This window comes from Anabas testudineus, chromosome 17, assembly GCF_900324465.2.
Source record: "Anabas testudineus chromosome 17, fAnaTes1.2, whole genome shotgun sequence".
Classification (NCBI taxonomy): Eukaryota; Metazoa; Chordata; class Actinopteri; order Anabantiformes; family Anabantidae; genus Anabas; species Anabas testudineus.
The window spans coordinates 17,649,128-17,675,891 of NC_046626.1; the positions used below are offsets into that span (position 1 = coordinate 17,649,128).

The 26,764-nt window shown below is 40.1% G+C and overlaps 1 protein-coding gene across 1 annotated transcript; it reads left to right on the plus strand.

Annotated features, from left to right (window-relative positions):
• The first annotated feature begins 2,085 nt into the window (after nt 1-2,085).
• On the plus strand, nt 2,086-23,927 carry pigk (phosphatidylinositol glycan anchor biosynthesis, class K). The gene is made up of 11 exons (XM_026375187.2): nt 2,086-2,196; nt 2,396-2,449; nt 2,590-2,681; nt 3,271-3,406; nt 4,539-4,650; nt 5,201-5,297; nt 6,023-6,140; nt 6,736-6,846; nt 8,103-8,272; nt 13,109-13,184; nt 21,950-23,927. The coding sequence occupies exons 1-11, from the start codon at nt 2,131-2,133 to the stop codon at nt 22,064-22,066; spliced, it is 1,149 nt and encodes a 382-aa protein (XP_026230972.1). The 5' UTR covers nt 2,086-2,130; the 3' UTR covers nt 22,067-23,927.
• Nucleotides 23,928-26,764: the final 2,837 nt, after the last annotated feature.

Sequence of the window (26,764 nt, forward strand, 5' to 3'; positions counted from 1 at the left end):
TAACAGTTTAGACTGCTGCGAAAGTGTAGTTTGTAATGTGAGAAAACAAATTCAACAATAAATTAGGCTAAACATTTTTAGATAATGATTACTTCACTCACAAATTAGCTGTTTTTCTCTTTTCATTACTTCATGACTTAATTATCTCCTTACTTCACCACAGGTGGCCAAGTACATTTTACATTTTACATTTCACTGAATTACCTTGTAAAAGATATTTTGTTTTATAGTAACCCCCTGGTGGCATCATTTAGAGAATAGTTATTGTAAAGTTTTAGAATAGATTAAAAATACAACCTAAATAACCATTCATACATTTAGAAGTTTATACTTTTTCCGTCAGGGAGCACAAATGCCACATCCTTGTCACAACTGACGACTGCAGTGCCACAAAAATATATGATTAAATGCCCAATTAACTGTATAGTGCATCATGTTTTAAACTTAGGGTGCTTAGCTCATTAGCAGCTAAATGTAGTATCATGCATGCTTTGCTGCAGGTCATCACTTAACATGCTCAACAAATCTTTGCTTTTATTTTGGGTTTTACATGGAATCAAACAGCTCAGCAAAAGGTGAATTCCTCTTGTCACACAATGAGGGCTTTTTTAGGCAACCCAGGAATAGGCCAATTTGATTTCCTCGTTTGTCCCGTAGGATTTGATCCTTATAGGCCACTAATCCTCTTGACAACTGGGCAGCTGACTCTGAGTCTCCTTGTTGGTTATATCACAGAACAGCATCAGATTAGTTCAGTGACATGAGTGTTGGAAAGTGATGCTCATTCCATATGAAAAGCGTTTCATGCTTGACCAAGAATAAGCCACTGCTGAGGACAACATAGCCTGACAGTAAAATGCTAATTTATGGGTTGAAAGTGGAATAAGGATTAGATTTGATTTTCAAATGTGATGTAGTTTGAGAGTGGCATTATAAGTTCTGGTCAGGCAAAGCGAGGGATGCTGCAAGTCTCCTAGAAGAAGAAGACATCCGGAGGATTAAAGTGGTTGGCGGACCTGTGAAGGCGCCCTGCGGTGTGTCAAAACAGATTTTGATGCTACATTTCCAGCAGACCTTCTGCTTGCCATGCTGTAATTCTACATTAGATTTGCAGGCATTTTTTTTTATAGCTCCACCTTACTGCAGGGCACCCAGACACTACTTTCAGTAGTAACATGACATGAATTTTGACATCTGCTGAATGTAATATCCATGTCACTACTCCTTAAGCAGGTTTTTGCCTCTTAGGAGTAGAGAGCAAATGAAGCTGTCAGCATGATTTGATGTTTAATCTGTACATTTTTCTTTTGTTTGTGTTTCAGCCATGTCTGTACAGTCAGCTGTGTGATGTAACCTCAGTATCTTAAAAGCTGATTGTCACATAACACAAAAATAAAATATACATAGAAAAATATCACGTTTTCCTGATTTAAGCTTTGAAATAAATTGTTTTCAGTGCCTGTCCATAAAATGATAATCAACTCACAATTCTCCTACTATTACTCAGCAATCACTAATTCACTATTCACATACTTTTTATAGGTAAATAGGTAGCAATGGGCCTCAAATAAAGGTTTGCATTTAAAACTGCATGCGCCTAAAAGATGTATTTTATTTATTTTATTTTTTCTTTTGCTTACAACTAAAAATTATGTATTCATGTGTTGCTCTCTGTCTGTGATTTATGTTTCTGGTGTTGATGTACATAAGTTTTTGAGCAAGCCTTTATTATATGTGTTGTATGTTATATATTGTGGAGTATATGTTATTGTAAAACCACACACAGAGTATAAAAAAGAATATATTCAACTGTAAATATAAATAATATTACATAAACAGTAAATGAAATAAACATCTGACTGAGTTAGATATGTATATCTCAGTGAAATCTTTCAGTAGATTTTCCAGTCTCTAATGGTCATTTTGAATGTCTTTGTGGCAAGTATGCATTCATTTTTTTGTAATTTAGAGTCTGTTTTGGTAGTTTCTACCTTCCAAAATGAAATATGCACATTCACCTCATACACCACACCAGAAGCTTTTATTTTATAATGTCTCCTACCGGAAGCGGTTGTTGGGCGGAGCTACCGGGTTCACTTCCTGGATGTACAGTGCTAATACTGCTGCACAATGCAGTTACTCACTTTATTAAGCTTGTTTTGCACGTATCTATTAGTAGTCAGCATTAACATTGAGGTGAGTACATGTTTTATGTATGCGATTGCGAGTATCCTGCCAATTTGTGTGTTTAATGCTAATTTAAACCTGCTAGGTCGCTCTCATGTTAGCTTTCCACAGCTGTCATGCTAGCGACTTAAAGCTGTTGGTGATTGTCGCGAATCGAGACCAATGTAAATGCAGATGAATGAGTCTAATTTCTTTTTTTTTTATTCAGGATAATGCAGGACAGTTCTTCAGCAGTGGTCACAATAACAACTGGGCTGTTCTGGTGCGTATTAATTGATGTGACATCTTGCCCAGTGTATGCTAATTGGTTTCCAGCATCAGTGTTGAAGCAGCAGAAACAGATTTCCACCTGATTCACTCGCTTTCTTCTCCATTTGTCTTATTTTTGCATCTCAAATACAGGTGTGCACGTCCAGATTCTGGTTCAACTACCGTCATGTGGCCAATACGCTGTCCGTCTACAGAAGTGTTAAAAGACTGGGAATACCTGACAGGTAATTATTACAATCAGCTGTCGTTGTTATATTAGATTTTCTGTGTCACTTGTAGAAATCACCTGATGTTACATATATTTACCACCAATAGCCACTGAAATATGATTTAAATTATGCTATTAGGGAGATGTTAGTTGATGGGGTATTTGAGAATATCATGTTTTCCACTGCAGATATTTTGTAGATTCAACTACAGCCGTGCTCTTAATTTGCTGCTGAAATATTTATCCATAAAACTCGGATTGTAGTTTTGGAATTTAAAGAACTCTAATATCAGATCCTGTACTTGTACTGCACACTGTGTGAGGTTGCATAGGGACACTATCTAATTCTCAAGGTATTTGCCAGGAAAGTTGTTCCAAGCATCTCTGAGAACTGTGGATTTAGACTGTTATGCTGTAGAATGAATTTGGGAGAGATCAGACCTTGAAGGTATTTAATGGAAGCACTTTATGTCCATTGAAGTAAAATAGGAAACAGTTATACACTGATACAGTGTTCACCTACATAACATAGCATTAGTGTTTTCACGTATTTTCAAATATAATAACTTTGAATCTCCTCTCTCCTTTTTCTCTTTTTTTCCCAGCCACATAGTTCTGATGTTGGCTGATGACATGGCTTGTAACCACAGGAACCCCAAACCTGCCACAGTGTTCAGCCATAAGAACATGGAGCTGAATGTGTATGGTGATGATGTGGAGGTGGACTACCGAGGATATGAGGTTGGTTACATTGAGTTTCCACTTTCCATTTCCCACTGACTTTAGGAATTTATATCTACGTGTCAGTATCATGAAGAGTGATCTTTGAGGATCAGAATATTTCTCAGAGTATAACTTTGTATCATAGCTGCAGCACATTGTAAAAGTCTGGATTAGACACACTTGTACTGTTATGACTGTGTTGGGTGCAGGACAAGCAGCCAGGGGCAAAGACCTGAGCAACTTACAAATGGGTGAAGTTGTTATAGTTTGGAGCATGTCCGAAATGGTGTCAGCAGTAGTGTGTCGCTATTGACAGTAATATGAGGAAGGATGCGTTGGAATGAGTCTGATCCACAGTGGATCCACCTCAGGACTTACTCGACCTAAAGGATCTGCAGCTAATGTCTTTGTGCCAGATACTAAACCTTGGCTGGTCTTGCATAAGCGGTGCCTTGGTGGATTGGAGCTGCTGCAGTGGTGTCTAATGGACAGGGGTGGCATAGTGTTGGTGGGGGCCCTTTTTTTCACCTGCTTCAGGAAGAGTCTGTTTAATATAACATAATGTAGAGTTATATACAGGTGCAGAAGGGACCTGCAGGGTTCTATGGTCAACACTGTTTGTTCAGTGTTTGCTCTGTCTGTTGACCAGGAAATGACTTGATATCATATAAATTCTTAAATAGAGGAGCACCACAGTGTTCTGTTTGTTGTGGACCAAGGCAGAGCCACACTGGCTTATCCACTTTTTATCACAGTTTGTTTTTGATTATTTGCTCTGCTTTGTGCCGGGCTTTTAAAATATGAATAAACACTGCCCTTCCAATACATGTTTGCTGTCAAATGGTAATCAGATGAGGAGAAAAGGAGGAAAAAAAACAATGAATAACTGATTCCACAGTTTAATTAAAAGATAAGTAGAGTGGGACGAAAATATTTATCTTAGTGACCTTAGTGATGAAGATGGAAACATTTGTGAATATGTTTTATTGGAGAAATCATATTCTTTTTTTTAACTTTTTAAGTCTGCTCACTGTCTTAAACCTCTGCCTCGGTGCACTGAAGCAGAAGATGTACATTTCATAATTTATCACTTCTAATCCATGCTGGGTTATAAAAATCACTGTAATTTTCCTGACTGTTTTTTTTTTAGGTAACAGTGGAGAACTTCCTGCGAGTTTTGACTGGAAGGCTGCCTCCCAGCACGCCACGATCCAAACGCCTTCTTTCTAATGACCGCAGCAACATCCTCATATACCTGACAGGTAATTAATTAAAGGACAAATCCACTCCAGTCAGTTGTCATGTGATGATAGCAGAGGTGTGTATGTTTAGACTTCCCTACTTCTTCTATACATGTTATCCTCTATTGTGAGAGCGATAGTTTTTCTAGCAGTTGATGACATTACTGAGTCAGAACTTTAAGCTGTTAAAGTGTTTCGTCACTTGTCCCGTAGACTTTGTATCTCAAAATCCCATAAGGCTCTGTTGGAAGATGCCCCAGGTTCTGGCTATGGATGTATGTGTTTGACACTGCGTGTGTATTTGGTGCCCTTGGTGAATTAATTTCAGGTGTCATGCTACAGCTAGTTTGATTCCTAAAAGTTGCATATTGTAGCTTTAAGTTGGCCGAATAAGTAGTTATAAGTGTTTTTAGATCTTAAACTGCTTCTCAGTACAACTGAAATGCAAAGTTGCAGTTGTTTGTCACAATCCATACACAAGATTTTTTTTTTCTGTCTAATTTCACAGTCTATCATATTTTTCATTTTGAATCAGAGAGAAATGAATTATTAATATGTATTTGTTTAACAGGCCATGGCGGAAATGGCTTTCTGAAGTTCCAGGACTCTGAGGAGATTAGTAACGTGGAACTGGCTGATGCTTTTGAGCAGATGTGGCAGAAAAGAAGGTAAATAAATTACAACACAACCTAAATCATGAATGTTTTCTTGTTACAGTCATGTGATGTGAAGTAGGGTGTGGTCAGTACAGTACATACATTACTGTAAGATGTACTCATACACATTTTCACAGTGTGGTCTTTAAAGTCAGTGTTTTTAGAAAAGGATAGGTTTTAATTTAATTTAATTTAATTTGTGAGACAGTAAATGAGCTAAAATAATTCTATGTTATTGTCCTCTAAACCTATCAATAGTGTTTGGCTAACAGTCAGGCCTCAGGCTGCCAGATAAAAGCTTAGTGACGCCAGCTTTGATGCTGATGTGATAATTGCAGGCTTGAACTGTCAAATTACAGCCTCCATTAAAAACTTTGCCGTCTCCCCCTCGCCATCCCCAAATCACCTTGATTCAGCCCAATGCATATAAAATATTTGTTTATCTGAACAAGGGGAAATAATTTGCAGAGAAATGTGTCTTCAGTAGAGGTAAAATAGGAGGAAGGGAGGGAGAAACAGTGTGCGTGGGAGTGTTTGGACCGAATGGAGCTGTTGGTTTTTCTTTGTCACCATGGCAACTGCAGTATAAAAGATGGTGAGAAGGTTTGTGTGAAACCAGAGTTCATTGGAACAAATAGACAAGTTTTATACCAGCTGTGTATTCTCACGTAAGTTTTGTTCGAGAATGTACATCCTGTTATTTGTTGGTGTGTGTGTGTGCGTGTGTGTGTCTCCAGGTACAACGAGCTGCTCTTCATCATTGACACCTGTCAGGGAGCCTCCATGTACGAGAGGTTCTACTCTCCGAACATCATGGCTTTGGCAAGCAGCCAAGTAGGAGAAGACTCCCTGTCGGTGAGTTACCTGCTCTCACACGGAAGAGAGAAATGAAAAATCATCAATCAGTTTGTCAGCTTTCATAATAACCAGTGTGGTTTGATTCCATTAAGACAGATGTTCAGACACACTCACTGTATCATACAGATTGTCCACATCCAAGCTCTTTTTCATACTTTCAGTATGTTCACGTTCAACAGGTAGTCACATTGTAATTTACATTCAAAACAAGATTAATACAAAAAGAGAACAAAAAAGAAAGGAGGCGGTGAGTTAAGGTTTTAAGAGAAGGAAGAAATTTTAATGCATTTACTCTGCAGTGATGTATTGTATATATCAGTTCACCCTGACTCCATGTTCTTTAACCCTTTTCTAGAGAACATGAGGAATTAAAACCACCATGTAGTTACTTATAACACTATCTTGGTATCATTAGTTGTTGACCTAATTCCATCAATAAACTAAAATGAGTATTTTTAATATAATCTGAGAACCAACATGATCGGCTCCAATAATTCATTTATTAATTTCTGTCATTCAGAATCCAAAATCAGTTTGAATATTATCTTTATTATTTATTAAATATTACCTTTTCCCTCCCGTCTGTTTCCAGCACCAGCCAGATCTGGCCATAGGAGTCCATTTGATGGACCGCTACACCTTCTACCTCCTGGAGTTCCTGGAAGACATCCACCCTGCGAGCAAAACCAACATGAATGACCTGGTGAGGATGTGTGCCTGACTTTTACCCAGCGTCACAGAGTGTATGTGTGTTATAGAACAACAACAGAGGGTCACTCTGGCTATCGGTCAGTTGTTCATTGAGCTGCTGATTGATTATTTGTTCAGTCTTTGAAGTTTAATGAATGATAAAATCAGACAAACATTAAGCTACATCTGGATCATCATACTGTTGAGAATGGTTCATATTTGACCAAACAATTATCTAGTTGCAGCTCTACACTGCAACATCAATATGAACTGTGGCCAGCGAAAACATTTGGGTTGTGATACCTACAACCGTGAGCCGGTATCTGACCTGCACTGCCCTCTCATCTGTCTGCTATTAGAAAGTTTCTGGATGAAAGCCACTTTGCACTTGAAACAGAATGTCTGATGCTGTGTTGAGGTTTTTGGCCTTTGACACATGATGGTGGCGATGATGAGGACATGCTGCTGAACTCACGGCTCCATCTCAGCAGCACCTCCCTTTTCATCTTTTACACTCCTGCAGAGATCCATGGACCTCAGGGACCACTCCTCATGCACACTCTGGACCTCACCTCACCTCACATGCCTATTCAACCTCATCTGATGTGTTTTGACTAATGCTTATTATTCTTTCCATTGTTCCTGTTTCTGTAGCTCCACTATTTTTGTGTTATTTTGTTGAATTAAGGATCGATACTGATACTATGGATTTTGCTGGCGAGCCCATTGATGAAACAGAAATTGTCTCCATTTTCCCTCCATAATCCTTTTTGCAGTCTATCATTTCCAAGTCTTGTTTGGTTGATGGAGAAAACTTTCACCTTGATTTAATTGATGATATTTTTCCCAGCTGCACAACACACTGATGAATCGCACACTTAAGAGGATTAACCCAGTGCTAACACATGAAAGATTTGAAATTGATGACATGCACAAATGTCACGCACCATGTCTCTATCCATTATGACACAGCCTCATATTTTAACATGTCCCTCTGCAGCTCTAGCTACAGTCAGTACAGCTGGCTGCCAGCTGCAGCTCACTCAGTGGTATAAAACAGAGGAAATACAATTTAGTTGGCACTGTCTGAATATTAAAATCCTCAGTGACCTCTACAATGTAGTTAATGCCTTTGGTCAAACCTTCTGACAGCACCATATGTAGATACCTACATTCTTAGTATTTGTACATTTTGGTGTAATTGGATGGTCTATAACAACATGCTGCTTGATCCTCAAACTCCAATTGTGGTTTCTCTGTTTTCCACAGTTCAAAGTGTGTCCCAAGAGTCAGTGTGTGTCCACTCCGGGCCACCGTACTGACCTGTTCCTGCGGGACCCTCGAAGTGTCCTCATCACAGATTTCTTTGGGAGCGTCCGCAAAGTGGAGATCACCATGGAAACCATCAGTTTGACAGACAACATCAAGCAAGTGGAGAAGTAAGCTGATTTCTTTTCCTAGTTGTATTAGTGAGATGTTTTCAAGATATATCACCAACAAGTAGTTTATTATGTGTTTGGGACAAAATAGATCAACATCAAATATATAATAATGAACCTAAAATAGTGCAAATAATAACAACTGAAGTACATTTAGTTCTAAAATTAAAGTGATGTTTGTTGTGGATTAGGGACAACCTGGACGTAAAAGCCTTAATTGAGGTCATCCTCTTTTTTTGTTTAATTGTGGTGCTGTGGGCGAAATTGGTTTAATGTTTTGTTCCCAACTGACTAGACTTTGATTTCTGTTTGGAACATCTCTCATTAGTGATATTGATTTCTCCGCTAATGATGTGTTGAGTGGCCTGTTTCCAGGCGAATACACCGTACTGAGGATGTTGCTATGACAACGCTGCAGCTGACATTAGTGTTTCACTTAACAACACAGATCAATTAGATATTAGTATTTACTGCTATTTCTCATCTGTACCGCCACCTAAAGCGCTGTTTCACAGCTAAGTGAGGATAATAAATGGACATTTATGATGTTCAGTTGCTCCTCAGAAGTGTCAGTAAGTGTGCAGCTGTGGCTGTAAAGGTTTATCTATGGCGCCACCTTGTGGCAAACAGGACATCATGCATCTATGTGCAATTTACAGCATTTTCATCCGGTTGATGCATGCTGTGAGAAATACATTTGGCCACTAGATGGCTCTAGCGTCAAACCCTTCAACATCATCAGCTCTACACCCTCTGTGCCTGGTGACATATTGCATGCTTTCTCATATTAGCCAGTTCCCAGACACACTAATCCCATAATAATCACCAGGAGTTTAGGAAACGGCTAAAGCGCCAAAATCCAAACAGTTCTCCTTATGTTGCCTCATCAAGCTATGGGTGAAGAATTGATTTCACTTCGCTTCAAACAGATGTGATAGAAATTAAAACTTTATTCATGATTATACCCCCCTCCCACCCCTCCCGCACTTCTATTAATTTCATTAAGCTGGGCTTTAATTGAACCACTGGGAGGTATTATAGCCAAAGAATCTAATGTGGTTGGCTGCTAATTAGTAATTAGAGGCAATTGCCATACCCGTTTTAGTCATTGGTTGTTTTGGCCTCAGGCTAGTTAGTCATTGTGCACAACTTCCCCTATTACTTTATTATTGATTACAGGCCAACACATTAGGTCTGCCGAGCCCCTCCCCACCCCCCGTGCAACACAGACACAGCACCAGGGCTATCAAGCAGCCTGTTGCCCTAATTCAGTCCTTGAGAGAGATGTTTTATCTTCAGTTCTGATGTAAGAAACCAGCAATCCCCTGATCCATTTGATGTTTAATGGAGCTAAGTTTACTGATGCACCGAAGCACTGGTAGAGCCTTTTTACTTTTAAGAATGATCAAAAACACTGTTGTGAAAGTTCAAACATATTAGAGAGGCTAATAACACTTTCCGTCATTTTGTATGTGACATTAATGTTTCTTTAGCCCCATTCAGATGAGATTAATATTACAGTGAGGGGTGGGTAATGAAGTATTTGCTGTGCACTCGTAAGGTCTGGAGAGCATTTTATCCATTAACAAATTGCAAGACATGTTTCACATAAGTAATATCTGTAACAGAAAATCCGGGTTTATACACAAACACACACACACACACACACACACACACACACACACACACACACACACACACACACACACACAAAAGTGATGTCTGCCTTGATTTAAATTATAGGAAAATATCTGCAAGTGTGACAAAAAATAGAATTTAATTGGTTGAAATGGGTGAAATGTCAAATGAACACTCAGTACAGGATTAAAATTGCTTTGCCAGTAGCAGTGAAATGATTGGTCAATTAAGTAATTAATCTGTGCACTCTTTCCAAGGAAAAATTCTCAAACGTCGTGTTTGTAAACAGAATATTTTTGGATCTCTTGGTCAAACAAAACATGCAATTTCAGTGTGTCACTTTACACTATTTTGACACTACGTTTTGGATTAAATCATTCCTTAACACACCTGGATCATCATGAAACAGGATCTTTAGGTTTAGTTAAATAATGTCGTTCCACATGACCTGAAAATGAGTTTGAGTACACTGTGTGTGTGTGTGTGTGTGTGTGTGTGTGTGTGTGTGTGTGTGTGTGTGTGTGTGCGTGTGTGTGTGCGTGTGTGTGTGTGTGATCCCGCTGTGAAAAGAGCACAGGTGTTCTCTGAAACAGGCCGTTATCAAATATAGTACCGCTTCAATCCACTTGCATCCAATCGCTCGGCCACTCAGACAAGTGGAGGAGGTTTTTTAGAGTGTGTGTCTGTGTGTGTGTCTCTTGTTCTTTCTCTACCTTGCTTCCCCTCCCCTGCCCTCAGTCCCCTCTCTGCTCCGCTAAACTAGGTCTAAACAGCAGTTTTTCCTCAGAACAGGCTCTCTCATTAAGTGAATTGCACTTGATGGAGAGGATGTTTTAATAGACCCCCTCAGTCCTCTTCATTATGCATAAGCTTAACAGTGTAATGACATTATGCAGTTACTCACTTTCAGCCATAGGTGGTTATTGACTAAAACTCATTCCTGTGGGTCACACAGCTCCTCAGATAATTCAAGCTGAATTCATATCCCACTGAGTTATAATGTAAACTGTGTAAGTAGTGACCTGCAGTGCCTGATAGAGCCTACAAAAACTTTTAAAGCTATTAGTAGAACAGATGTTAGAAGGAAATTTGTTTGACCTAAAGATGGCAGCTGGAGACAGCAGTGATACCCGAGCTGGAGTTGGGTGAAAGGGTCAGTAACATCATTAGAATCGACTCAAGTGGATTAAAAAAAAATCGTTTCCAGAAAGGATAGAAAAGTAGTTTGACATGTTCGTTTGGTTCTGTTTGTGTTTCTGTCAGAGCAGCTAGCGACGTATTGAGAAGAGAGAGAAATTAAGTTGAACAGAAACGGAAGTGAGAGAGGAAAAATAGTAGAAAACTGATGGGCCAAGAAGAAAAAGGAGAACAGGTTGCTCTACTCTGCAAGTGGTTGGAGGAGAGCCACAGTGGCTCACTGGGGGATGTGGCCCACTTTGTCAACAGCTGTCTGCCCTGAACTTTCTTTGATTAGCTAAAGACAGGCACTCAGCTGAACCTCCACTCGACTGTGACCTTTAGCAGAGACTTGTCTGCCTGACTGTGATGTTGGAGACAAACAAACTCTCAAAAAAGGCATATTTGAAAGCATGCGAGCGTTTTATCCTATAGCTACTGTGGAGAAGTTGGTGGATCCAAACAGTTCTAGTGAATTTCAGAAGTTTTTTCACCCAATCATGTAGTTACATTTTATGTTATGTTATGAAGGAACATGTTTGGACAACAGCAGGGGACTAGCAAGAAATCCCTGTGACTGGAAAACCCGTTCCGTATCTGAAAGGTCACCGGTTTAATACGTCTTGTCTCGCGCTAACTAATGTCCATCCATCACCTGCCACGTGCTGACCTTTCGTAATGTCCTTGAGCAAGATATTAAACCTCAGCTTACTTCATTAATACGTGTGGCATTAGTTGAACGCTTTAAATGTCTAATTCTAGGAAGAGCTTTGCAGAAGGAACTCTTTTATTTTGGAAACTCGACCCCGAAAGCCCAAACTTTTAAAGTCTACTAGCATATAACATCACAAATCATCCACAACCTAATGCACATCATTCGTCTTTGCTTTTTGATGTTTTCTTTAAAAACAAATTTCAAGCCACCTGTCACCATACCAGGCTAATACAGACTGACTCGGGTAGTTTGAACTGCCCGAGGAGAGTGTGAAACATGTTGAAATACATATAAGATGTTAGTCGAAGCCTTTGTGGGATCGTCTTTCCATTAAGTGCATGTATCAAGACGAATACTGACCGTGTTAATTTCACTTTCCTATATTAAATTTCCTTTATGCTATTTTTTCTTTGTGCTGTTACTTCCTGCTTACTAAGGCAGCACTTAATGGATCCTGGTAATTTATCAGTGCAAGTAAAACGTAAAGTTGGCCAGATTCTCTTTGGAAGTTGAATTTTTAATAATTTCTTTCTTTCTTGCATAACCTGGCAACCATGAAAAGCACAATGAGAGGAGTGGTGGGTGTTTGTAAAATCTTAGTGAAGGAGACACAGGAGAGCTGATGTTCAACAACAACAGGTAATCTGTACCAGAGGTTGTTTACCTGATCAAATGGAACGGCAACCACGTATGAGTATTGAAGTTGAGTCAGAAGCTCCCTCTAACTCTTATTGATTGCTGCATTGATGGTCACTCGGGTTTTAGATAAAGCAACCAAAGTGCAGAGAGCGCCGTGGGTAGTGCAGGGTGCCTGGGTGTTCTGTGAACACCTCTGAAATCGTTAAAGTGAAAAAGGGAGTGAGTGGGCTGCTCAAAAGACAGATTTTAGGCGATACATCACTTTAAACTTGTGTTTTGTTCTATTTCTCTTCAGAGTGGTGTAGTGATATACTGAATCCATTCTAATAACATCCATTATTATCAAGATAAATTTGACTCAATTATGTTTTCTTCACGACGTTTTTCATTTATCAAGAGTAAAAAATGGGATCGTTTGCATTAATTTACACTGCATATCATTGACTCCGACTCTGCTCTGAAATGATCTGTCAGTCATACACACACACACACACACACACACACACACACACACACACACACACACACACACACACACACACACACTGCCAGCAGTCTGTTCTTCTTCCTGACAGCTTTTCTTCATCACTGACTAATGGTGTCCCACATTACAAAAGCTTTTTACTTACTTCAGGTAGATGCTAAAAGAGCGCTGTTTTGTGTTGCAGTGCTGTGAATGGAGAGCTGCAAAAGGAGACGTACTCTTATGTGGACCAGCTGCCAGTCTCTGAGATCATCCATCAGGTAAGAGACCCACACGCACACCAGGGTCAGTTGAGGACACTCAAAAACCACATGAACAAGCCCGTGTTTTTTCATTTTTACATGCATTTTATTTCAAATGGGACTTCTAGGTGTCACGTTGGTCATTTTCTTTTTTATGCCTTTGCGTGGGAAGCCATTTGTTCGGGCTCCTGTGTTTTTCTTATTTGAAGTGTGTCCACGCTCATCCTTAATTTGGACACTGAGCAGAAAGTTATGTGCAACATCCACCAACAGATGTCTTTGTGCCGTTTCCATGGTGACGGCTCCAAGTGTGAAATGCAAGTGCCTCCTGGTCTCGGTGTGGAGGGGCCACCGTGAAATCCAGCAGAATGGATAGGCAGGATTGTGGCGAGAAATTGTGCATTCACCTCATTCTCAAATGGATTGTGGCTTTCAGCCGGGCCGACCTTCACAAATGAACACCTATTCCTCCTCATTCCACCTTTACAACATGTGCTCTGCATTCAAAATAGTCGGTCCTGGGTCCCGTATAATGCTTGTGATTTTCCATTATAAACCTATTAAAAATACTATTTCTATACTTCCACTTCAATTTGTGCTTCAGAAAAGTAAAGAAGTCGCATTAATCGTTGCCACAGGCAAGAACAGTTATTAGTGGTGTTTACATGTGGGGTTCAGCTGCCTCTGAGCAGGCCGGAGTTAAAAAGACAAAAGGAGCATCTACAAAGTATTATCCAGGAATCACCGCTAAGTTTGTGAAGTGTACAGTTAATGTATTGAGGTGTTGATTACAAATGTGTAACTTTATAAACTGTTTTATTGTTATTTCATGTTATTTTCTGACTGCACCCCTGCAGCCACAGCAATTTTAAATTAAATTAATTTTTAATAAGATCACCTCAAATTAAACTTTCTTCAACAGTTTAACAAGGCTTTAGTTCATGTTCTCTTCAGACTTCATTCTGAAGGGGGTTGAATCAATTTGACTGCAATAAATCACATCTTGATTGTGTCATTTTGAATCTATTGTGGTGGCATGCACAGCTGAAATGATCAAAGCTGTCTCACTGCGACAGCTATTGCTGGTCTAATTTTAAATGTTGAGGTCATTTCAGGTGGCACCCCCCATGCCACGTGTCAAATCTCCCTTTGGAGGATGACAGCAGCTGTTTTGTGAAGTTTCCAGAACAATGATCTTTTAAAAGAGGTGAAATGATGCCTCGTCTAGTCTGTTTTTGATTAGGAAGCAAAGTCAGTTGTTGAGGTCAGATCTGGTGCTTCTGGTTCAGATTTCACTTACTGCGGTTGTGCTGGAGTTGCTGATGTTTGATTTTAAAATGATGTTTGTCTCCTCTCTTCTTTTGTCTCTGGTGTTTATAGCAGCAGGTTAAATCTAGCTAGCTAAGTAGGTGGTAAACAAAACTCAGAGAAAAGCTTGAGTCCCGCTGGTTGAAACATCCCTGGTAGACATCAGCTTTAGTGTGAAAAAAGGAGTCACAGTCCGTCTTTCCAGAGAAGTGAAGCTGACCACAGCCCTGAGGCCTGTCAGACACTTATTGAGTATCACGGTGGGAAACAGGAGAGGTCTCCACACCCAGCAGCACTCTGGGAAATTAGCTCAGGAGTGCCTCAGAAGCATAGCAAACATGAACTGGCTTCAAGTCGGCCTCCTGCTGTGCACATAAGATTGCCCCATAAACTGTGTCCATAATTTTCAATCACACTGTTGAAAGCTTGAACACTCACTCACACAAACGCACCATATTAATCTTCTACTGCTTGGCTTCATATCTTTGCTGGCCCTTTTGTCTGCCCCCCCCCCCCCCCCCCCCTCCTCACACAGCTTTTTCTGTCTTTTTTTTTTAATATATTTCTTTCTGACCACCCCACCCCACCCCTCTGCCTTTTAAATGCAGACACACGTGCAACACACAAGTACAGTCAATCCAACTACTGCTGCTGAGTTTTCGATTAGTGGCTAGAACTCCTACTGGTTTGAAGATGGGAGTCTTGACAGCCTGACCCCCCCCCCCTTTACTCAAGTCCATCTACAGTACACTGCAGCAAAATGACCAATGTCCATCAAGCCTATTGACAAATCCCCCTTTTTTTTGATTAGCTGTCATATTGTGTTCAGAGTTCTCTGAGATATCTTGGTCTTCATGCTGTTGTCGCTGCCTTTTGTTGTCACTGATCAAATGCACTCATCTGAAGAACTAGATGAGATTGAATCTTATAAGATTTGATGTCTAAAATATTCCCAAAACTGTCTGAAGTGGATTTCAATTGTGCCACCAACAAAAACAAATCTTCTCGCTGTGTTTATCTTCTAAGAAAACCATTTTTCCATTTGCTAGTAGACCAGGCGACAGCTTGTAAATAGAAAAGTCATCACAGTGGCTGACAGTGGAAATATAAAGCTGTGCGGTATGCTGTCTGTAGACAAACTTCTCCTCATGTGTATGTGGATGTGTGGAGTTGATTAATGTCCTGTCATCGTTGGCAGTTGTCTCACTGGTGGTGAACGGGTGACTCCCTCCACCACCTTCTCTTCTGAACCTCACACATCTCCCTGCGTTGCCAACAACTAATCACAATATGTTCCGTACTGGAAATAAGTAGAATAAGCTCTGTGTTTTTATTCTCCTGTGTATTCCACTTTTTTTTTTTTTCCTCTCCTTTGCCGCTGCGAGCCCTGGTCTCTGGCAGCAAATTGTTATTTGTTCTTTCGCCAGCTTGACGCCACACCATATGGCTCCAAACAATTGAAAATGGAAACAGTGAAAATTAATGCTTTGCCTCCCTCGCATGCCTCGCCAAATCCTCCTTCCTCTCACTCAGGCTGCAACAATGACACTTTTCAAAAAGTGGATGTTGGGATTGTACAGATCACAGGCCAAACCCACTCCAACAACCGTTTTTTCCATTTTAGTCAAACATCAATTAGAATTTCATTCACTGCTCAATAAGAACAAATAATATCCTAGAAAAGCAAAACATTCTTTATGAGAGAATAATGCACCCACTACTTTGACTGTCCCAGCACTTGCTAAGAGCTTAAATGTCAAGGCAATACAGTGGAGTGTCCTGGCAGCACACAATGGCTGCTGCTCTGTCATCCGGCTCTCCTCAACATAAATTTGCAGCAGTTTTGACCTTGGAGTGCTAGTGTTTGGCAGAGCGTCTCAGACCTCCCTCAACGACCATTAGCATCCTGCATGGGCATGTTAATTAGCTCCAATCAATCAGATGGGTAGCCGTTAATTGATTTTACTGGTGAATTGAATACGCAACACACAGTGTGTGTAATAGAGGCAGGTTACGTCACTGTAGGTCCCTGTCCTTGGCAGTGGGATGTGAATGGTTCCGTCAGTGAAGGTCGGTGAATGCTTGCTGCTCCTCTCGCATTTCTGTGGCTAATATTTTTTCCTCTGCCTTCTCCGTGCCGATGTTGCTGCATTACTTGCAGTTTGTGTGTGTGTGTGTTTTTAGGAGGGGGGTAAATAAAAGGCTAAGGACAAGGTGCAAGGTTTGGAAAAGGCAGATGTCGCCTTCAGAAATATTTTCTCTGGGTTTAAAACAAACCCTATTACGACATGTCAGTCAATATATAACAATAAGATTGTTGTCGTGATCCACAGCATTTAGTTTTTGTAGGAGTAGGACATCATGTTGTTCGAAAAACTAAACTTTTACACTGATGTGTTGTAGAAATCTCCTCAAACTCCAGGTTTGTCACAGGGCTGACGGATCTAGCTTTTCTGGTGTGTGTGTGTGTGTGGGGGGGGTCATTGCCGTTCAATTAATTAAATTTATTACATGTGAAACGGAGCATCTCTGCTCTGCAGTGGTAGCTCAAAAAGATAACGACTGTGACTTGTTGCTCCACACTACACTCAGACTTGGGCCTTTTCCATGTTTATTGTGTAGCAGATTTAAATCCATATGGATAAAATTGGCATAATGACTAATGATGAAGTGAAAACATGTTTTATAAGAATTTTTTGCTAATTTCTTGAAAGTCAAAAACTACACATGTGATTTTTGCGACATTTCATTTGACATTAGAATAGGAATTTGTCATTTGAACACTAAAACCTATTGAATAATTAACTGCAGAATTCACGTTGCTAAAAAATCGGTTGTGTAATGAAGGCAGCATTTGGAGAGTTTTTAGTCAGATTTCATTTTCACGACAGGCTTATTATAATCACTTAAAGTCTGTTGCACATCCACAGGGGAGAACCTCCCCAGTCAGCACAGATAAAGTGTTTAACAGTGAAGTAAATAATAATTTTGCAAGTAAGTTTTATGTGGGGAGGGTTCCCAACACAACAGGCCCTGTAACATGCATTTTTACTTAGTAAGTATGAATGCATTCATATTTGGGTCATTTTTAATGCGTGCCTTCTGCAGGGTTTTCACTCTAATTATACAGTATAATCATAATATAATTTGCCTGTGAGTGTTCAGACTTTATGTATCACTCTTCTTTTCTCTGCCTACTTCTGTTCTAATGTCTCCCTTCCTCTCCATCACTTACATCTTGACATATGCTCCTATCTCTGCCCGCTGTGCTGACGTAGCTTCCTGTCACAGTCGATCCATCTCCCTCTGCGCTTCCTTACCCAAGGGGTTCGCGCTTACACATACATGCATGTACACGCAGAGTCACAGTCATGCACACCTCTGTCTACCATTGCCAAGAGGTCAAGTGCCCCCAGCAGCCACGTGCTCCCAGTCATCTCTTATGAGCGTCCCTGGCTGGGCTCTGTCTCGTCCTCCAGGTATTTCACCCTCAGCTCCTCTCCTCGTCTTCCTGTCGGCTACTTTGTCACCACGGCTGTAGCGGAAAGTGTCCTAACTCAGATTTTGTATGCAACACTGATCAGATGCTCGCAGTTTAGTAGCTGCAGGAAACCAAACACTGAATGTATAATGTAGACCACATTTGTATGCTGTTTGGAATTAGTGGGCATGTGATGACAATTATCAGATGGGTATTCATGTAATTATGTCAGTCTCTCCATGGAACCAATCACTACCATCGCAGCTCTGTCTCCGTTTGACCGGAAAACATAGAGGACAACAACTCAAGCATGCTGGCAAATTTAATTGGGATTTGGGGCGATGCCTCTGTTTCTGCTAAACCAGAACAGACGGGTCAAAACGGACCAGCATTCAAAACTGTGAGAGGGGTTTTTTTTGCAAAAAAAAAAACAACAAAAAAAACAAGCGGTTGAAAGACGACCTGCAACCATGACTGCAAAATGTGCTGTTTGTGGATTAGACAATGTTTTGGGCAAATTATTTATATCAGTCATATCAGGAAAGAAGTCTGTTCATATTGATTGGTCTCTGGAGTTAATTCTGGCTTCTCATAGCACGCTGAACAAAGTTATATTTGCAGATTGTCATTTTAATTCTTCTTGGCTCCTGATAAGTTGAAGTATTTCTAAAGGAAAAGCCACAACACAGCAGGGAACGCTCATCAATCACTCTAACAGTACAATTTGTAACCTGTCATATTTGTCTTTAGGGGCCTCAATAGTTTGAGAACCTCTGAGCTTCTCTAATGCCACGTTATTTTCAAATTAAGAACCATGTTTCTATGAAAAAGGTCAATATAACCCGGCAACAACATAAAACATGTTGGAAGAGCAGAGTGCCTTGAAGCAGTCGCAGCAGTACTTTAGTTTAAAATATAACTTAATTTACTCAGAATAAAGAATGAATTAGTCCCTGCTTAATTAAATGAGGAATTAGCTTTGTACAGCACACTTTAGCTTTGTGTAAAATAATAGTAGTAGCTCTTGTATTTATTTAAATGAGAGCACTATTTGAACCTGGCTTAATGTTTGCCACAACACAATGTGACTGCTTTAGCAAATCAAATACGTGCACATTAACTGGCAAGTTTCTATTTGTGAAATCGATAATATCCAGTTTTGTAATTGGCTTCTGTGCAGTGTTTTACAATTTAACCAATCTTCAGCCTGAACTGTCTCAGCATTTTTTTCTGAAGCCCCTAAAAATATGGTTCATAAGCACCAGACTCGACTGGCAGTAGCTGTACAACATCAAGTCCAGAGATCTTATACTACTTAGTCATGCCCACTTTACATGTCCCAGTTGAAATGAATAAAGATGTTCTAACTGTGGCAGAGGAGTATTCACAAAAGACCCCATCACCCATAATAAAAATTGATTGACTGATTGAAGAAACAGGTTTTCAGGACCTGCTATTTTTGGACTAACCGCCCACTTTCATGTCTGTTGTCTGAGATCTGTCCTGTACTTTCTGTCATTGTCACAAAAGCGCCTTTGAATCAGACGCTGAAGCATCTTTTTATAGTTTGATCTCCATTGTCTCTGCCGTTCGGTGAAGTCACTGTCACATGATCTGCTGGAGATGCGTTGCATTTATGGCGCATCATTGAAGGGCTGACCCATTTCACTACGTGGCAGATGTTCCACAGTTCTTCTCTAAGCCTGAGTTTAACGTCAGTCTTTGTCTATCACCTAATTTAATGGTCATTTCCAGACAGCCAATAAAATGAACAAATAAAATATGTTGGAAATGGAAAAAAAGAATCTTACCAGAAAATAATTTATATATTTCCAGTGTGAATGCAGCTTTTACTCATAAAGCTCTTTGCCTTGGACCTCTTGCCCTGACTTTGTCCAACTCTGTGCCTAGCCTGGCGCTCAGGGCTCATGTGGATGGCAACGCCTAGCTCTCTGGTTTAGCATTCTGAATGGCAGTGGAGCTCTATTGATTTGACTTGATTGAGCTGTTAAATAAATTTGGAGTCAGACGTAATCCAATTTTACTTGCTGTCCTCAGTCTTACATTGGAAATTGGCAGCGTTGTCACGTAACCTGGAGTTTGGATTGAAAAGGCAGCATTGAGAAGACTGTACCCTGCACACAGAGGCACAAGTACACAGTTCCTGAAATTAACTTTTCGCCTCACTTACCAAGAGCTGTTAATAATAAGAAATTACAGTAATTTTCACCTGTCAAATTAATATGCATTATTCTAAGAAACATGTAATCGTGCCTGTTCCAGTGTGTTATTTGAGGACTCGCCGTATTATGTGGTAGGTCAAGTTCATCTCCACAAGCTGAGGTAATGCTGCTTTGTGTTGCAGCAGCGTTACAGTCAGCCTTTGAAAACCATTTGAGCTATTGTAGGAAGTTGATTTGATTGGCGTGGAGTGTAAAACACTCTGAGGCGTTCAAATGTTACCAGCCAGTGGAGATTTTAGGAGCCAAAGACGTGTTTTACTGACACTCTGTCTTTACTGGCTCGTAATTTCAGACACTGTACTGATTAAACCGGTTTACTGTATGTGTACAGTAGTCACTTTATTGTATAAGCACAAATGCAGTAAAGGAACTCAGTTTAGTTCAGCAGCTTTTAATGTGTCATCATGTATGTGAAGGTTATACAGCACAACAGAACTTTAAGGAATATGATCATATTTTTTCATTTAAATACAGTATTGTCAAATTACAATACATGCTGCTGCTGACACTCTCAGTCAGCAGGATATTTATTATCATCAGGGTTTTAACAAACTCATCAACTTGTTAACAGTGCTTGGTGAGGACAGGGAGATTACAGTGGGATTATCAGAGCTTTTATTGCTGGAAATTATTGCCTATGGGGGAGTTGATGACTAAGGCTGAAAGTCAACCATACAGAAAATGTGTAATGAAGTAGAAACGGATATAAAGTTCTATTTAGCTGCACAGTGATGTTCTTTTTCCATAATTTCAGCAATACAGTTACTGATTAATACAGGTTACATGTAATGCAATGATACTTATAACCTTGTGTTTCACCCTCTGGCTATAGTTTGTGGGTAATGATCACCCTGGCCTGGGCTCTCACACCAGTATCTAATCCTCCAGGGCCTGTCAATCTGCTGTCAGCCTGGCTCCAGCTCCTACTGCAGTGTGTACGTGTGTCGAACTGATATGGATGTACTTGAAAAGGCACAAATGTACACTCGCTACTGCAGTAGCGGACGGGCAGGCTAGGGAATATCGTGGTTTCTCAAGTACCTTTGTAGCAGCTTTGCTGTTCTGTATGCCGCCGCGCTACCGTTGCGTTTGTCGTTTGTGACTCACGCAGACTTGGAGCTTGTGCTGTGTTGTCATCGTCTTTGCCAAGTCTTGGGATTTTGGCTTTGGGGAATGCCTTTTCTGACTGGTGGTTTCCTGACTGGATAATGGCAGCTTGTATAGCAAGGGATAACAGAAATCTCTTAAGTGCGTCCTCACAGCCCGTCTATAGCTTTGTCGCCAGCAGAGGAGTTAGAAAGATTTTTTTAGAGGTTAAATCTCATCTCTCTGTGGAATATTGCCGCCACATTAGCATATAAATGTGCTCCTTGTGAGATGCATGTTTAATACGGGTGAGATTTAAAAGTATAATCATACACAAAGTGATGATGTGGCAGTGAATGGGACAAACACAAGACAGGGGAGGTGTACTGATGAGCTGTACCACCCGCTTTTTGTGTGAACCTTTCTGCTTCTGTGTGTGTGTGTGTGTGAGAGAGAGAGAGACAGCCGAAAGTGTACATAAAGTGTGTGTGTGTGTGTGGAGATAAAGTCAGTGCATGTGTGACTCTGCACCAACCTGCCTGTGTGAATGACAGAACAATCAGCAGTGGCCTCAACAGGAGAAATATTCACACAATTACTAACCTGCAACCCCCCATTCCTCTCTGCTTTCCTGCCCCCAACCTCACCCTCACCCCTCCTTTCAGAAACCAAAGCAGAAAGACTGGCATCCTCCTGACGGCTTCATACTGGGCCTGTGGACTCTAATCCTCCTGGTGTTTTTCAAGACGTACGGCGTCAAGCACCTCAAACACATCTTCTGAGGCCTCGGTGTTTATGCCGCCGGATGTCTGACGACGGGAAGCTGCAGACCAGGAGCTTTAACTGAAGGGATATTAGCGGGAAGGAGCAGCTTGTGACAGGCTTGGGTTTTTCTTGGAAAGCAAATGTATGATGCCATAACTGCTTGGCCAAATACTAATGTGATGCCGTTGGTGCCCTTTTTGTTTTTTGTTTTTATTTTTTTACTTTGAAATGACTGCTCTGTACCGATGAAATGTAAACATGTTTTATTTAAGATAAGACAAAGAACAACGGACTAATACTTGAAAGTCACGCATCACTTGTGCAAAGCCCCTTGTCTACATGGGAACACCACTGGTTATGGCCGTTTTTACAGTTTCTCTAAAATGTGTTCTCTTTGAAAAGGAATTCATCTTATTTATTTTTAGTGTCAGAGGCTCTGTTTTGCCAAGCCATTCCACAATTGCGTTGATTTGGTTAAAAATGCACTGAATTGAATCCGCAGATAAGAATTTAATTTATTTTTGAGAGCGCTGCTGCTCTGCATATTTCAGCAGCAGCCTTTTTGTTTAAGTGCTACTCAGAACGTCTGCTCGGTCAGAATAGGAAAATGTGGGACGAGGGACGGCTGATTGGCTGTGAGTGGGCTGTGGAGAGATTACTATTTAATGTCTCCTCTGTCCATATACATTACACCCCTTGACAGTCGTATCACGCTTGTGAAGGATAACAATCACACATAATCCCATCTTGCATGATGGACCCATCCACTTTCCCATTCACCAAATTGCCCTCCCTGTGGAAACATCCATTAGCTCCTCTAGCCATGTACTGTACTGATTGTGTTCTGGGTGATGGACAGCTATTTCCCCAGCCTTTCTGTGTCTTGCACTACAGCAGTGATAAGTGAGTGATAACCTAGTGTCCGCCGTCTGTCCCAAATGAATCTTCTATATGTGTTTTCCTTCTTTCTTCTCTGCCTTTCTCTCCACGTGTAAGCACTCTGCATTAGGCTCATTGTTTGGGGGAGTGACTGATGCTCAAAGCATAAGGATCGAACCAGAGGTAGTTTATCTTGGCTCCTTGGCGCAGCGACCCACCCATTGTGTGCCTGCTGCCACTCTCCCTTGCGGCTGTAGTAGAAAATAGATGGAGTTGGAAATGAAACCATATGTATTGGAAGGCTGCAGCTGCATTATTTATGCACCGCTTACTTCTTCCTCCCTTTTTCTCCTTGTTTATTTTCGATAATCTTTTTATTCATGCTCCCTTTTCAGTGAACAGATTTTATTTCCTCACTTGGTGGCATTGTGAAACTGTGATTAAAGGTGAAATACTGAATCAAAGGAACATATTTGCGTCTTTAACTTGCTGTTTGTATTTTTCTTTTTGAAAGAAATCCTGAGCTTCTTTAATTACTCTGTAATGACGCTTAAAGTTGTGAGATCTGCTTCCACTGTTACAAACCCTTGAAGGTATGCCTGGCAGAGCTGTACACTAAGCTGATTTTCTAGCACAAAGCATGCTTGAAATCTGTGCCGTTTGCGTCGACTTACACACCTGCTGTTGTTTTCTTCTGGAAACATTTCAAACAATCCTGCAAGATTTCCTTCCTGTTCAAGTCTTGTATTTTAAAAAGACAGCAGCCATTTGATCTAAGTCTTTATATACAATTATGGTATACCAGCCACACTGGTTGTTTTTTCCTAAACCCACCAAAATTGACTCCATCTCCTCTGAGCCTCTTATTCCTACTTCAGCACTTGCTGATGAAATTTAATATACTCTGCCTTTCAGCGTGTTGATGTACTTTCCATCTGCTCTGTCACTATGGTTTCTCTATGCTAATAAAGATCAGTGTCTGTCTTCCGTCACACCTGACTTGGTGAAGAGAAACCAGCGACAGGACAATATTAGAGAGCTGTGTCCAAAGAGGAAGCGAGATTTCAGGCTGGAGAGTCGCTCAGGATGTGCTGAATATGTCACGCAGTTTGTTCAAATGACGAGCGGCGCCACTATTCACAAGTGAGCGTGCACACACGCGCTGGTTGTCTTTAGAAGTGGAACAACTTCGACATTAGCCCCATGTGGCAGCCTGCTAAATTTAATGATTTACCCACAAACAGACTCAAATACACACATGCTGTTAGGAGACGATGTGTTCGCCTGACAGGTTGTCCAATTTCCATGGAAACTCTGAATTTCCAACTGCTTGGCTGTCAGTGAGCCTTTGTAATGTCAATCATTCCCAGGAATGATAATAGTAATTTTAGCAGTTTTCATTCTCATCTGCATCAATAGCTGTGGCATAAATCATGCTCAGCAGTGCCTGCATTCAGTATTTTTACATTTAAATGTGGCTTTTTCTTAAACCGTGAGATAGAAAACAAAAATAAAGGCGAACAGAGACTTGCACAGTAATGATGGTTGCTTAGAGAGAAAGCCCAGCAATACATTTTACCAGTTTTCTCTTCTGTGTCCACATAGCTTTGTTTTGAAATTCATTCATTTATGCAAAGTCGATTTTACACTGAGCATAAAGTAAGAAAAGCAAAGAAAATTCAAATGGAGGACTGCTTGAATACAAAAATATTGTATTACAAGCATAGAAAATGTTTTTTTTTAAAACGGGTGAGACAGTAGACAGTTTGGTTCTGACCTTGGAGAAAATAGTTTTGGCAGATGTCATTTTAATAATCTACTTTTTCCAAGGTTGAAAATGATCTTTCAGTCTTAACAAAACTTCATCAAAATGCTGAAAAGTGGAAACTGAACAGTTAATTTTCTGTATACCTGGTGTCATCATTTATCAACATGACTGAAGATGGAAACTTTTTCTCTCTTGAAAGAAAAATCTTTAGCGAGTGAACCTCATGATTAGACTTTTCTTTTTTTAACTAATAATTGCCAAGGTTGAGTAAAATTTCACACTCAGTCGCTTCTTTTGTGCAAAGCATTAATTTAGATGAGACATTATCATGTGTTTACAGAAAATCTAACAAATTGGAACAAAATGGATTAATTCACTCAACAAACCAGACAAACATCATAGTTCCAACTTTTTTTTTAGACTGTTGGCCTAAAAAAAGGCATTTTAAAAACAGAAGAACCTCACAGAATCCCTGTTTATAGACCAAGCCATTTATTGATCAAAGAAACAGACTATAATGAAAATAACCATTAGTTGTAACCCTAAGACTGTGACAACATATGTTGTCTTTTTTCGGAGGATGATAAAGAGAAAAACATTTTTTTTTTCACCCCGATTATAACTTTTAATTTTATGCTTTTCTAATGAGCCATTCATATTCAGTACATTTTTATTGATCTGGTAAAGACTCAGCTGTCTAATAACAACAGTTCAAGACCCTCAGCTGAATACTTGATTTCCCTTTATCATCTTTTGTTAGCTTATGCGATGTGGCAGTACTATTTCCAAAAAACACAAAAAATGCTGTTTGAGAAAACAAAATAAAATCCACACGTCAGAGATCTATTTGTAGCTCTGGGGAGTAATGAGAAGGCCTTGTAGCTTTGCCTGTCTTTCATTATTATTTCAGTATGACAGAGCCCGATGTCACAACCAGACAGGAAGAGAGAGATTGAAAAGGAGAGATGTCATCTGCCGTCAGTGCAGGGTGAAGGTGAGTCACTGGCCTCCCATCCTCCGCAGAACCTCCACGATTCAGCTTCATTTCCTGAGGCTACTGCATACTAATCCAGAGGTAATTCATTGATTGGAATGACATATTTCCATCATGTGCATACAGAGAGGAAAAGAACAACATCTTAATTACTTCATAATGAACACAATTAATTGGCAATGAGAAATCATCTTTTACAGGATTTGTGTGATATGTGCAGATTAATGCCACAGTCATGTCTGTACAGTCTTGTGCAGCACAGCACAGTATGTCTTGTGTGGCTGGAGCTAAGCTTAACATTAAAACTGGAGATGGCAGCTAGACATGCTCTGTATAAAGGCAGCAAAAATCCACTTACTGTACCACAGCGTCTAAATCTCACTAATTAACATGTCACACCTGGCATGTTAGAGCCATGTAAAATTTAAGGAGTAAAAACTGCAATTTTATGGGAGGATTATAAGTCAGAAAGTGGCTAATTGTCAGTTTTAGGTTGTGGTTTTTACTTTTTACTGAGTTGAAGCTACAATATGTGACTTTTCTTAATTATTTCCTTTTGCGTGTGTGTTGAAATCTGATCCAAACCATATCTTTATGGTCCTGTCAAAGGTTTCTAAAACCCTGGCTCATTAAACAGAGATGTTCCCTTCCAAATGCTTCCCTACTACCCAGTCACAGAAGGTCAACGATTTCCACTTGACTGGTAAGTTTTGCAGCTTCTTATTTATTGTAATTTCACAAGATGTGAAGGGCAGGGAGAGAAAGAAGTAGATGGATCAGAGTGCATTGATTTTGAATGTCAAACCAGCATATTGTAGCTTTTGTAGCTTTAACCTAACCCGTACTAACATGAATAAGGAATATATGCTTTCATCTATCTGTCGACAAGAAAGAAAGAACTGCATTTCCCAAAATGTGGAATAATTCCTTTAAGTTATTTATCAAAAAAAGATGTCAAATATTTATCTCGTTTCAATGTGTGAAATGTGAAGATTTTCAGCTTTTCTCTGTTTGATCTGTTTTAAAAAGTGTCCCCTCGTGCTCTGGGTACTTTTACTATTTCTGACATTATAA

What these genes read in the sequence shown, in the direction of transcription:
- pigk (XM_026375187.2), top strand. Translation starts at nt 2,131, where the DNA reads ATGCAGTTACTCACTTTATTAAGCTTGTTTTGCACGTATCTATTAGTA. An exon ending in ATAACAACTGGGCTGTTCTG is followed by an intron (nt 2,450 to 2,589) that starts GTGCGTATTAAT and finishes TCTCAAATACAG; the next exon opens with GTGTGCACGTCCAGATTCTG. An exon ending in CAGATGTGGCAGAAAAGAAG is followed by an intron (nt 5,298 to 6,022) that starts GTAAATAAATTA and finishes GTGTGTCTCCAG; the next exon opens with GTACAACGAGCTGCTCTTCA.